The sequence below is a fragment of the Festucalex cinctus genome, chromosome 17, assembly GCF_051991245.1.
Source record: "Festucalex cinctus isolate MCC-2025b chromosome 17, RoL_Fcin_1.0, whole genome shotgun sequence".
NCBI classification, from domain to species: domain Eukaryota; kingdom Metazoa; phylum Chordata; class Actinopteri; order Syngnathiformes; family Syngnathidae; genus Festucalex; species Festucalex cinctus.
Window position 1 is genome coordinate 16,680,445 of NC_135427.1, and position 14,669 is coordinate 16,695,113.

At 39.2% G+C, this 14,669-nt stretch overlaps 1 protein-coding gene across 6 annotated transcripts in view; it reads left to right on the forward strand.

Annotated features, from left to right (window-relative positions):
- Positions 1 to 14,669, forward strand: part of pald1a (phosphatase domain containing paladin 1a) — a 55,549-nt gene that overhangs the window by 34,144 nt on the left and 6,736 nt on the right. For all 6 annotated transcript variants that reach the window (XM_077503360.1, XM_077503362.1, XM_077503359.1 and 3 more), the window contains exons 16-18: positions 964 to 1,104; positions 1,188 to 1,259; positions 9,239 to 9,379. In XM_077503360.1, coding sequence (XP_077359486.1) covers positions 964 to 1,104; positions 1,188 to 1,259; positions 9,239 to 9,379 — 354 coding nt within the window. The remainder of the gene's footprint in view (positions 1 to 963; positions 1,105 to 1,187; positions 1,260 to 9,238; positions 9,380 to 14,669) is intronic.

The following is a 14,669-nucleotide window of genomic DNA, read 5'->3' on the forward strand; positions in this document are numbered from 1 at the left end:
AAATCTATAAAACCTGCAGGACACCGGCCCTCGAGGACCGCAGTTTGCCACCTCTGCACTAGAGGGAGCCAAAGTGCTACTGATACCGCACCGAGAATCGCAATGATATACAATCAGAAAAATCATTAAAGAGAGAGTTCGGCTTTTTTGACATGAATCTCAATTTCATCCTCACCTCCAGTGTGTGCGATCATCACTGACTTACCCCTGACAGCGGTCTGTGACATGAGTTCTCGTCCGGTGTTGGACGAGAGGAAAATAGTCCAGCAAGCTAGCTGGGGTCACAGAAATAAAGCGTTTTTCTTCTAAAAACAATTTGTGTTCAAAAGTATCCCCCCCAAAAATAAAAATCATAAAAAGACCCCCTCCCCAAAAAATCATGAAAATTAACCCCCCCCCCCCAAAAAAAGTCATAAAAATCACCCCCCCCCCCCCCCCCATCATAAAAAAATGACCCCCTGAAAAAAATCATAAACACCCCCTCAAAAAATCACCGCACAAAAATAATAAAAATCACCCCACCCTAAAAAAATGATAAAAATCACACACACACCCAAAAAATGATAAAAATCACCCCCCCCCCCCAAAAAAAATAAAAAATAAAAAATAAAAATCACTCCCAAAAAAATCATAAAACTCAAACCCCCCTAAAAAAAATCATAAAAATCACCAACCCCCTCCCCAAAAAAATCATAAAACTCAACCCCCCCAAAAAAATCATAAAAATCACCCCACCTCCCAAATAAAAACATAAAACCCAAAAATCACCCCCCAAAAATCATTAAAAAAATCACCCCCCTCAAAAAAATAAAAATCAACCCGCACCCCCCAAAAAATCACCCCCCAAAAAAATCATAAAAGTCACCCCCCAAAATAATAATAAATCCCTCTTCCCAAAAATCATAAAAGTCACCCCCCACCAAAAAAAAAAAAAAAAAAAAAAATCCTGGTGTTTTTGTGCAGGATTTCGACAAGCTGCTTGACGCCATGAAGCTGTCGCTGGCCGAGGACTCGCGCTCGGCCTTCGTCTTCACCTGCTCCAACGGCAAAGGCAGGACCACCACGGCCATGGTGCTCGCCGTGCTCACTCTGTGGCACTTCAACGTACGACGCCCATCTCGCAATATTCATTCTTGCGTCGCTCGCGTTCCAAACGGACTCAAGCAGCGGCTGTTTGTCGCCCGCAGGGCTTTCCCGACTTCCCAGAAGACGAGATCGTCAGCGTCCCTGATGCCAAGTACACCAAAGGGGAATTTCAGGTATCATTTTCATCTGCACACATTTCACCTTGTTGTTGGATAATTGCAACTTTTTCTTGACATCCTTTGGTCAAAACAATCATTTTCATGTAGTTCATGTTTGCTTTCATCTGCTGTGCCTTGATGGAACCTATTGATTGTCAATGGAGCTCTGTGAATGGATCGAAAGTCATGGTGCACTTGGAAGGGGGTTGTGTTGGGTTGCCATGGAAACCGAGCAGTGCAAAACACGTGAGCTACTCCAAATAAAAAAATCATCATTTTAATTATTAGGGCCCGAGCAGCGACCGCTGCGAGGTCCCTCTTGTTTTTGTAAGAATTATTATTAGGGCCCGAGCAGCGGCGGCGGCGGTGCCGCTGCGAGGCCCTATTGTTTTTGTAGGAATTCTTCTTATTATTCTTCTTTTTCTTCTCCGCAAACAATCGCATTTTTGAGACACTAAACGTGAACGAAAACTCACCAAACTTTACACGCACATCAGGCCTGGCGAAAAATTTGATATTTTAAAGTCGCCATACATGATAACAGAAAAATGGCTCCTTAGCGCCCCCTACATAGGTTAAACGGATCCCTGTCCCGCTACGATTGTCCGACGGCTATGAAAATTGTGTGGCACCTGTAGCACATCCCAATGAACAAAAACCTCTTTGAAGTGTGTACCCTAAAATAGACAGAAAGTGAGGTATGAGTATTTAAATGTCCAATTTTTGCCAATTTTTGCACATTTACAGGGGTCATACTTTTGCCCGCTTCTCCTACACGGTTAACCCGATTGACTTCAAACTTGGGATGTACCATCTCAACACCTGGGACAACATCATTGTGAAAAATGAAAAGTTTTTGATATACTATATGACGGTGGTGGCGCATCAAATTTAGAGTTTAAAAATTCTTACTTCACGAAGCATTGCCGGTTGTACGTTTAATCTAGAGCTACGAAAATTGGTACACATATGTAACAGGCTATGACCTACAAAAAACTCTTTTTGAACCATATGCTAAACCTAACAGGAAGTCCACCATTTTGATTTATTTTGGAACGTGTTGCCATTTTTTTGGCCATTTCATTGGGGTCTTATTTTAACGAACTCCTCCTACAGTGTTTATCCGATCATCTTCAAACTTGGTGTGATTCATCTTAAGATGTTGAAGATGAAAAGTTATTGAAAGCTTTGTATTTCGTCGCACACTGTTGTCATGGCATGCACTGTTTTTAAAGGAAAAAAAATATCCTTAAAGAAGCATTCCCATTTGTACGAAGCAGCTAGAGCTACGAAAATTTGTAGACATATGTAACAGCCCAAGATGTACAAAAAAGTCTCTTGGTGCCCTGTGCTAAACCCAACAGGAAGTCCCCCAGGGGCCGGGCATCACATTTTGAGCTAAAAAACTCCTCTTTAACAAAGCATACCCGGCTGTACGTTTCACATAGAGTTACCAAAATTTGTAGAGGTATATAACAGCCCTCGAGGTACAAAAAACTCTTTTTGAACCATAGGCTAAACCTAACAGGACGTCCGCCATTTTGATTTACTTTGGAATGTGTTGCCATTTTTTTGGGCCATTTCATAGGGGTCATATTTTAACAAACTCCTCCTACAGAGTTTATCCGATCATCTTCAAACTTGGTGTGATTCATCTTAAGATGTTGAAAATGAAAAGTGATTGAAAGTTTTTTATTTCGTCACACGCTGTTGTCGTGGCATGCACTTTTTGCAAAGGAAAAAAAATCTTATTAATGAAACATTCCCAGTTGTACGAAACAGCTAGAGCGACGAAAAATTGTAGACATATGTAACAGTCCAGGATGTACAAAAAAGTCTCTTGGTGCCATGTGCTTAACCTAACAGGAAGTCCCCCAGGGGCCGGGCATCACATTTTGAGCTAAAAAAATCCTCTTTAACGAAGCATTCCCGGTTGTACGTTTCACCTAGCGCTATGATAATTTGCAGGCATACATAAGAGCCCACGATGTACAAAAAAGTCTCTTGGAACCATGTGCTAAACCAAACAGGAAGTCTGCCATTTTGATTTATGATGGGATTTGTTGCCATTTTTTGTGGCCTTTTTCAGGGGTCATATTTTAACGAACCCCTCCTACAAAATTTATCCGACTGTCTTCAAACTTGGTGTGTTTCATCTTAAGATGTTTAAGATGCAAAGTAATCGAAAGTTTTTTATTTTGTAACACGCTGTTGCCATAGCAATGCATTGTTTGTCAAGTGCTGCTTTTTTTTTATATACACATGAAAACTCATGAAACTTTGCAAACACATCAGACTCGTCATGAACATGAATTTTCAGAGATTTATTGTGCAATTTGCAATAAATAGCGCCCTCTAGACATTTTTATGAAGCCTTTCCGATTGTATGATTATGCTAGACCTACAAAAAAGTATTATGTAGCCATTTGCCAAACCAAAGAGGAAGTCCGCTATTTTGATTATATTTTGGAAATTATACATAATTTTTGGCCTTTTTCATTAAACTTTGCACAGACAAGGCATGGAAAAAACGAACATTTTAAATGGTCCTTGTTCCATGTAATAGTTGTCAAGTGCTGCTTTTTTTTTTTTTTTATACACATGAAAACTCATGAAACTTTGCAAACACATCAGACTTGTCATGAACATGAATTTTTTGAGATTTATTGTGCAATTTGCAATAAATAGCGCCCTCTAGACATTTTTATGAAGCATTTCCGATTGTATGATTATGCTAGACCTACAAAAAAGTATTATGTAGCCATTTGCCAAACCAAAGAGGAAGTCCGCTATTTTGATTTTATTTTGGGAATTATACATCATTTTTGGCCTTTCTCATTAAACTTTGCACAGACAAGCCATGGAAAAAACTAACATTTTAAATGGTCCTTGTTCCATGTAACAGTACCCCAACGTGCCAGTACCCTGACGTGCAAGTAACCCAACGTTGTGCTCAATAGCGCCCTCTATGCATTTTTATGGAGCATTTCCAATTGTATGATTCAAGCGATACACAACTAAAGATGACTTGACCAAGATTTATGAAAACTGGGAGGCATACCTATTAGCTTAAGACCTACAAAAGGTATTCTGTAGCCGTATGCTAAACCTAAAAGGAAGTCCACCATTTTGAATTTATTTTGGGAATTGCACACCATATTTTGCGTTTTGATTAAACTTTGCACACACAAGGCTTGTCAAAAACATTTTAGATGGTCTTGTCCTATTTGACAGTACCCCAACGTGCCAGTACCCCGACGTGCAAGTACCCCAACGTGGCCCGGGTTGCGAGGGCCCTTTATAGCTGCTCGCAGCTCTAGTTATTCTTCTTCTTCTTCTTCTTCTTCTTTATTCTCCGCAAACGATCGCATTTTTGAGGGCCTAAACATTTACGAAAACTCACCAAACTTTGCAGTCTCTTCGGGCCCGGCGAAAAATTTGATATTATGTAGTTGTCATAACAACGCGACTCTATAGCGCCACCTAGCGTAGAAAAATAAAAACCAATCCCGGCCCGTTTGAGCTAGAGCTACGAAAATTGGCAGGCACGTGTAGCACTCCGAGACGCACAAAAAAGTCAGTGGAAGCCATTTCCTAAAATGTACAGGAAGTGAGCTATGAATTTTTTAATGTCCAATTTTGGCCTATTTTGGCACATTCACTGTGGTCATGCTTTTCCCCCCTATGCAAACATTTTTCATCCCATTGACTTCAAACTTGGCATTTATCATCTCAAGACCTAAGAGAACAGCTGGGCAAAAAATCTTGCCTTTTCGAAATACTATATGACGGGGGCGGGGCATCAAATATTGCCTTTAAAATTTCATTTGTCCAGAAAGAGCAAATGCTGAATAACTCCCATGTACAAGCTCCAAAAAATCTCAAACTTCTCAGGCAACGTAATAGTCACGGCCTGAAAACACCTATATGAAAAAATTCAGTTATACATATAGCGCCACCTAGTGGTTACAATAAATGTCATACTTTACGTTTTTAGCTACTGTGCTGAGCTCGTTGAAGGGATCCAGTTGAAAATTGGTCAGAAAAGCCTTAAGATGTTGATGATGCCCCACACCGAATATTGTAACTTTTCGCCAAAGGGCGTGGCCGCTACGGTGACGCAAAGTCTGAAGATTTTTCGTGACAATAAAAGCTGCATGAACTTGACCGAGATGATCCTATCTTCTCAAAATTTCACACATTTGATGAGAGTCCAGCCCTTAAGACATCTACGAACTTATATTTCATCTAACTGATAGCGCCACCTAGTGGCAATTTTTTTTCTTACGAATTTTCTTGTACATTTTTCTCCAAACACGTTAACTGGACCAACCTCATATTTGCTCAGATGGGGGTTTCGGCCTTCATGATGTCACAACACGAAGTTTGTGAGTTTTCGCGAATCGCTGTGGGCGTGGCTAAGCACTGTTCGCCAAGAAAACAACGCTAGTTTTGATGGTCTAAACATGCGCAGAAACTCATGAAACTTGGCACACACATCTGGCCTGGCAAAATGAGCAATATTTTATCATGTATTGTCCTATTTTTACAAAAATGACTCAATAGCGCCCCCTAGAAATTTTTAACGAAGCAGCCCCGATTGTACGTTTAAGCAAGATCTACGAAAATTTTTAGGTGTATGAGGGAGTCCAAGACCTACAAAAAAGTCTCTTGGACCCATGTGCTAAAATGAACAGGAAGTGAGCTATGAATTTTTGAATGTCCCATTTTTGACGATTTTTGCACATTTTCAGGGGGCATACTTTTGCCCACTTCTCCTACACATTTCATCCGACTGACTTTAGACTTGACCTGGACCATGTCAAGACCTGAGCCAACTACAGGCAGAAAAATCTTGACTTTTGGAAATACTATATGATGAGGGCGGGGCATCAAATTTTGTGTTTCGCAATGAAAAAGGATATGCTTAATAACTCCCCGGTACATGCTCCAAAAAATCCCAAACTTGACATGTATGTTTATAGTCAAAGCCTGAAGGTATCTCTATGACAAAATTCAGTTATATATGCAGCGCCACCTCGCCCTTCAGGCGTGAAAAAAAAATACCCCACATACGGTATTTTGTACAAAAAATGTCAACTCATTCTAAGTGTGATAACTCCCATGTTCAAGCTCCAAAAAATCTCAAACTTCTCAGGCAACGTAATAGTCACGGCCTGAAAGCATCTATATGATAAAATTCAGTTATACATATAGCGCCACCTAGTGGTAACAATAAATGTCATACTTTACGTTTTTAGCTACTGTGCCGAGCTCGTTGAAGGGATCCAGTTGAAAATTGGTCAGAAAAGCCTTAAGATGTTGATCATGCCCCACACCGAATATTGTACCTTTTCGCCAAAGGGCGTGGCCGCTACGGTGACGCAAAGTCCGAAAATTTTTCGTGACAATAAAAGCTGCATGAACTTGACCGAGATGATCCTATCTTCTCAAAATTTCACACATTTGATGAGAGTCCAGCCCTTAAGACATCTACGAACTTATATTTCATCTTACTGATAGCGCCACCTAGTGGCAATTTTTTTTCTTACGAATTTTCTTGTACATTTTTCTCCAAACACGTTAACTGGACCAACCTCATATTTGCTCAGATGAGGGTTTCGGCTAGGGGTGTGAATTGCCTAGTACCTGACGATTCGATTCGTATCACGATTCACAGGTCACGATTCGATTCGATACCGATTAATCCCGATACGAATGGTCACGATTCGATACCGATTAATCCCGATACGAATTTATAAGTCGATTGTTGCGATTTTTTTCCATTCAAATTTAGAAAATACTATCAGTAAATTTGTACATGTACACTGTAAGATTTGTATGAATATATTCATCTAAAACTTGAGGCTTATAACCGTGAGCTACTGTACACAAACAGTTTGCAATCTGTTTCACATTTGAACAGCATTAAAATAAAAATATTAAGGCTTAATGTGCCGTTCATATAACATTCTTCCATGCTCAAGGTGTGAATCCTAAAAAAAAAAAAAAAAAAAAAAAAAAAAAAAAATTCGATTCTGCCGATTATTGAATCGATTCGAGAATCGCGCGATGTAGTATCGCGATATATCGCCGAATCGATTTTTTTTAACACCCCTAGTTTCGGCCTTCATGATGTCACAACACGAAGTTTGTGAGTTTTCGCGAATCGCTGTGGGCGTGGCTAAGCACTGTTCGCCAAGAAAACAACGCCAGTTTTGAGGGTCTAAACATGCGCAGAAACTCATGAAACTTGGCACACACATCTGGCCTGGTAAAATGAACAATATTTTATTGTTGATTGTACTATTTTTACAAAAATGACTCAATAGCGCCCCCTAGAAATTTTTAACGAAGCAGCCCCGATTCTACGTTTAAGCAAGATCTACGAAAATTTTTACGTGTATGAGGGAGCCAAAGACCTACAAAAAAGTCTCTTGGACCCATATGCTAAAATGAACAGGAAGTGAGGTACGAATTTTTGAATGTCCCATTTTTGACGATTTTTGCACATTTTCAGGGGGCATACTTTTGCCCACTTCTCCTACATGTTTTATCCGACTGACTTATGACTTGACCTGGACCATGCCAAGACCTGAGCCAACAACAGACGGAAAAATCTTGACTTTTGGAAATACTATATGATGAGCGCGGGGCATCAAAATTTGTGTTTCGCACTGAAAAAGGATATGCTTAATAACTCCCCGATACATGCTCCAAAAAATCCCAAACTTGACATGTATGTTTATCGTCAAGGCCTGAAGGTATCTCTATGACAACATTCAGTTATATATGCAGCGCCACCTCGCCCTTGAGGCAAAACAAAAAAATACCCCACATACGGTATTTTGTACAAAAAATGTAAACTCATTCTAAGTGTGATAACTAAGTCATTTATGAATATTCTTTTACTTTCCACCACTCAAAATGTTCACTGGCATTAGACTTATCCAAACATGTACTTTTTTATTTATTTTTGATAGCCTCTAATGGACATTAAAAGCAATATCGTGAATGAAGGATATGCTTAATAACTCCACGGTACATGCTCCAAAAAAATCCCACACTTGACATGTATGTTTAGAGTCAAGGCTTGAAGGTATCCCTATGACAACATTCCATTATATATACAGCGCCACCTAGCCCTAGAGGCATAAAAAAAAAATACACCAACTTAACGGTATTTTTACAAAAAAAAAAAAAATCCACATGTCAAGGTTTATCATGCCATTTTCAAAGAAATTCTGCTTCCAATGTGCCGTACCTAAACTTGCCAGTACCCCAACGTGCCAGTACCCCAACGTGCAAGTACCCCAACGTGCAAGTACCCCAACGTGGCCCGGGCTGCGAGGGCCCTTTATAGCTGCTCGCAGCTCTAGTTTATTATTATTATTTTTTAAATATGTAGTATCCTTAATGTAATATGCTGGAATCTGGGAAAGGAGAGCCACAGTTGCAATATTGCGCCTTTTAATGTGGGCAGTTTATTATTTTTTTTTTTTTTACGACTATCTAGTGAATAGGGACGAGGGCTGTGCAATTCATCAAAATTCAATTACAATTTCAATTTTTACACTCCACAATTACAAAATCGGCATAATTGTAAACAAAAATAAAAGATTATTAATTCTAAATTTGAGTTGTTCAAATGTATATATTTGCACCTTTTTTTTATTTTTTTATTTATTTTAAAAGGAATCAATTAATTGAATCTTATTTGGTCTAAAATTACCCAGAATAAATCCAATTATCTGTCTCAATAGTTTTTACATGTTTAAACATTTTCTTGTTTTCTAACAAAAAAAAACAAATGATTGCCCTAATCGTGATTTCAAAAGTGATTAATATTTTTTTTTTTCATAACTGAGCAGCCCACCCCCAAATTTGGTGTATGTCTATAACTGCCACAAGATGGCGCCAAAGTATGACATGAAGACAAACACATTTGCCTATTTTTTATTTTTTTTTACTTTTTTTTTTTTTTTTTTGTGTAGGTGGTGATGCAGCTGGTGCGTCTGCTCCCCGATGGCCACCGGATGAAACGGGAAGTGGACATGGCCCTGGACTCGGTCTCCGAGACCATGACGCCGATGCACTACCACCTGAGGGAGATCATCATCTGCACCTACAGACAGGTCAGCGAGAGAGAGAGAGGAATGCCGTCTCACTGCTGCAGTTTACAGTTCCAAAGTTCTGGCATAGGCATATTGTCGCTCACGACCACTGATCTGAATATATGACTGGAGAGCCGATTGTCCAGACACGCCCGTGCAAACCGTTGAGGTCATAGGGCGGCCATCTTGCTCCTCCCATCTCGCGAACAGACTACTATATCAACTATACGTTATACGTACAGATGAGACATATACACCTCAGAGGCAGTTAGAATTCTTCATTTAAGGCACATTTTAAAATGTCTGAAGTCCTCTTGTTTATGTTTAACAAATTTAAAACATCACAAATCATGCTGTTTCTACTTATTACTCTCTGAAATGTTCCCCAATTTGGATACTGTAAATGTATAGGATCGTATGGCGAGCAACCTTTCTTGGGAGGAGCAATATGGCGGCCTCACGACTTCAAAAGTCTCGGCTATCTAGAAAATGAATGAGTAGGTGCACTTACCGCCAGTGCCCCATAGAGGGCGACAGGGAGTTTGTTTTGTTGAGATCAGCTCATGTCCAGCGCACATGAATGCGAGGAATGCAGGCACGAGCGGCCGAGCGTGGAAAAATTGATTATGATGTAACTTTTAATGGAAGCCGGTTGGATGAGAATGAGCCAAGAGAAGCAGCAAAGGAAATGAAATGTTCCTTAATATCCGTCACAGGATTTCAGAGAGCTCGTCAATCCGTGTCCAGTGTTGCTCGATGGAAAGTCCTCGCTTGTTTGCAGAACATTGGTGTGGAAAAATGGCAACTTTATTAACCATACGCTAAGATTTGTCCTTTCGATTGGTTTACTTTCAGTGTGCAAAGCTTAACACAAACAAAGCTTGGAGGAGAACAAAAGTAGCCTGTGATGTGAGAGACAGAGGCTCGGCTTTATGCCTTTTTCAAACAAACGCTGTCATCATTTGCGCCTCAGGCGCTCGGTCAGCTGCTCTCGGAGGAGCCGGAGCCGCCCGGACCCGATCTCCGGGCCCACTCGGCGGGCCTGTCAATGGGCCCTATTGTCTTCCGCCAACATTCGGGACCCGTGTCTGGCACTTGGTGATGCGGCATTGTGTCTCTATGAAAAAGGTCAACGTTCTTTTTCACATAACATTGGAAGCAAATTGGGTGCGCCGACAAAAAGTTCATGATTGATGGAAGTGCAATGTGCCATAATTTAAAGGCTACCACGATTTTTTTTTATTTTATTTTTTTACATTTTTTTAATTTATTTTTCTTTTTTCATTTTATTTTTGTATTTACTTATTTTTTTAAGGCTACGATGATTTCTTTTAATTATTTTATTTTGTTATTTTCTTTTTTTATGTTATGTTTGTATTTATTTTTAAGGCTACAACGATTTATTCATTTATTTATTCTTTATTTATTTTTATTTAGTTTTTCATTTTATTTTTGTATTTATTTAAGGCTACAGCATTTTTTATTCTAATTTGTAATTTTTTTTAATGTATTTAAATTTTTTTATTTTTTTATTTTATTATTCTTTTTTTCATTTTAGTTTTTTATTTATTTTTTAAGGCTACAACGTGTTTTAATTTTTGTTATTGTATTTATTTTCTATTTATTTCTCCTTTCTTTAATTTTATTTTTGTATTTATTTATTTATTTATTTTAAGGCTACAACGATTAATCGAACAATTCGACTGCAAAACGCGGCTTTGTGCAACATGTACGACATCAGTTTATAAAATTAATAAATAAATAAATAAATAAATAAATACACATTCACATAATAAGCAAAATTCATGGACGAGTGTACACTCGTTTTTCGCTGACACCCACATCACTCACCAGGCCAGACCCCGCCTTTTAAAGTCCTACACACACCAAGTCACATACTGCAGCGGAATGTGAGGACAGTGACCCCAAATGGACAAAAAAGATAGCTGCAGGTTTGTTGCATTGTTAATTAAAGAATGTGAACTGTCAGTCATTGGTAAAAATCACAGACCCATGTGGGTGTGAACAATAGTATTGATTTGTGAAAAATTTGAAAAACTGAGCAAATTCTGACATATGGGTTCCATCATATCACACACGATGACTTGATTCATGGGTGAAATAATGGATTGTAAAACCAGAGCATAGCTGCAGTCTTTGTAATTTCACATTTTTCACGTTTGTGAACGAGTACATTTGAGTTATCCGGGAGGCCACACCCCCACTCCCATCGTAGCTCCACCCCCCACTCCCCTCCTTTTTTCCTCTTTGCTAGAAAGCAGCAGGCGAAGTGATAAACAGTGCCAGATGTTGCTGGAAGAGGGGGAAAAATTTTTCACCACCACTCTGTCCCTCATATAGCGGAACACCCCCCCACCTCCCACCCACCCACACCCGTACCCGTATTGCCTTAAAGGCCCCCATCGACCCCACCCCCCCTTCCCCCACTTCGCCAGCGGTTGGAAAATGTGTCTTGCGTCGAGAAAAATATATGTTTACTCTGAGAGCTGAAAGATCCAGAGGGGCCCACTTAAGGAAAGGAAAGGGGGAAAAGAGGGCAGGGGGATTTGTTTGTGCGTGTGTCTTCCAGCATTACGGCCAAAGAGGCAAATTGTCCCCCGTCACCGATCTTGCGTTTGACGGGCGACGAATCCGTTTGACGCCCGAGCTGGTATGTGAGGATTTAACACCAGTCATAATCAACAGCCACATTTCACTGAAGCCTTCATTTCAATTTCAAAATTTCAATGTCAAAGGTCGAGTTTTAGTCAACAAAAACTGCCGTTTTACTCAGGACAGTAATTTTACCTCTGTATATTTATTTTACTCATAATAATTTTAATAATAATTAATAATAATAATAATAATAATAAGAAGAAGAATAATACTTCTAATAATAATAATATTAGAATTGTAATAATAATAAATTTTAATAAGAAGAATTTCCCTCTTCGGCTATTTGCAATCTCGTTCTCTCAAGACCCTTTTGCACTTTTGTCCACAGATCTAAATGACACAACTTTTTTTTTTTTTTCCTGTTTCTCCTGGCGGATGTGCGCCGGCCGTTGAAATGTCGAAGGTATGTCGGCTATGCATATTCTCGCAGAGGTCATGATGACGCACGAGACTTAAAAGCGTCTCAACCGCACACGCGCAGAGTTGAATTCATTTGCGCCGTCTTGTACAGTATGCGGTTTCCAGCGAGTCCCCGCTCCAAGAAATCCACCTCCATTCCGTGGTGACAATATGGCTGAGCAAGTGGAAAAAAGACAGATGAGTGCAATCTGTAGAAGTCATTAACGTGGAGGCGCCGCTTCACATTCCCGCCTGGATCCTCGGCTCTGCAAAATACTCGCAAGGTGGCTTATTTCTTGTTTTTTGAAAGACGACGTCATAGTTTCTGCAGGAAGTTGCCAGTCAGTAGTAGGGATGTAACGATATCCAAATGTCACGATACGATATTATTACGATATGAAGCTCACGATACGATAATTATCACGATATTGTGGGGAGGTTGGCGATATTTAAAAAGGTCACAATATTGTAAAAAAAAAACAAAAGAGCTCATACTAAAAAAATAAGCACAATATTGTGTTATTGTTATTATTATTATTATTATTATGTTTTATTATTATGTTATGTTGTTAATGCACGCACACATTGAGTTCCTCCACATATTGACTCGGTTCACACGGGCATGTTACATTCCCCTCATCTGACAATTAGTGTAGATTTTAAACATAGAAGGGTCAAAACATCCCTAATGAAAATTTAATTGCACTAAAACACGAGCCACCAGAGGGTGCTATAACTGCGCAAATGGAAATCAACCTGACTTTTTTTTTTTTTTACAGATTTGTTGCAGAACATAACGACGACGATTTTTGTGACAGTTTTAATATCACGATATCGCGCTTATCGTTACATCCCTAGTCAGTATTTTTATTTTTTTTTTAACAAGTGCTTTTCCCTTGAACACAGTAAATTCTGTACAGTAAATTACCCAAAACGAAGTTTATTAGGTTCCACTCTAAACAGTCAAATTTACACTTGGAAGAGAGTATAATAAAAAATAAAATAAAAAAGTCACTCAAAGTCTGCTTTTCGATATAAGCAAACAGTAGTGGTGGCATAGCTCAGGTGATACAGTGGCAGTCTCCCAAAAGCTAAAGGTCCTCAGCTCGTTCCTTAACCCTTGTGTATCCCAATGTTTTTTGTTTAAAAAAACATTGGGATACACAAGTATCTGCTAGTGTGGACCTTGGTCCACTAGCACCTTATCTCAGGGACTGTGTCATGAATTTGGGTGTTAAGTTTGACCCTGATTTTAAATTTGAGAAGCAGATTAGTTCTGTTGTACAGAAAAGTTTTTATCAGCTTCGCCAGATAGCTAAGGTGAAACCAATTTTATCAAGACTGGACTTGGAAAGATTGATTCATGCTTTTATTACAACTCGTCTTGATTATTGTAATTCTTTGTATGTAGGCATTAGCAAGACTGCTCTTGCCCGTCTGCAACTTATACAAAACTCTGCTGCTCGTCTGCTTACTCAGACACGTAGACGTGAGCATATTACTCCTATCTTAACATCACTGCATTGGCTCCCTGTGCACTATCGAATTAATTTTAAGCTTCTGTTGTTTGTTTTTAAATGTTTGAATAATCTTGCACCTCCCTATTTATCTGAGTTGCTTCACCCTTATAGCCCACCCCGATTACTAAGATCAGCTGACCAGTTGCTTCTGGTAGTTCCGAAAACAAGGCGGAAGCTTAGGGGTGACAGAGCGTTCGCGACTGCTGCTCCCAGGTTGTGGAATCAATTACCACTGTATGTTAGACAGGCCACTTCACTCCTGGTTTTTAAATCACGTTTAAAAGCATATTATTTTTCCCTGGCCTTCAGCACATAGTATTACTGATATTTACAAGCAGTAGACTGGCATGAATTTGTTTATATTATTTTATGTGTTTTGTGATTTCTAAGTGTGTTTTTATATTTTATCTGGTTTTATTTTCTTATTTTATGTGCAGCACTTTGGTTCCCTTGTGGATTTTTAAATGTGCTATTCAAATAAAGTTGATTGATTGATTGATTGATTAAATTTAGTCAAAATCACTCATTGCGAGATTTACATAGAATTTCTGAGTAAAAAGTCTTTAATAGTTTTTTTTTTTTTTTCGGGGGGGGGGGTTATGGGGTTTCTATCATTTGCTATTTTATCTAGGGAGCTAGCTAGCAAGCTAGCACCTGGGGCTAAAGCCAAACTTTCCGGACCTGGATTTGCTACCTGTTGGTTCACAATGTTAGCA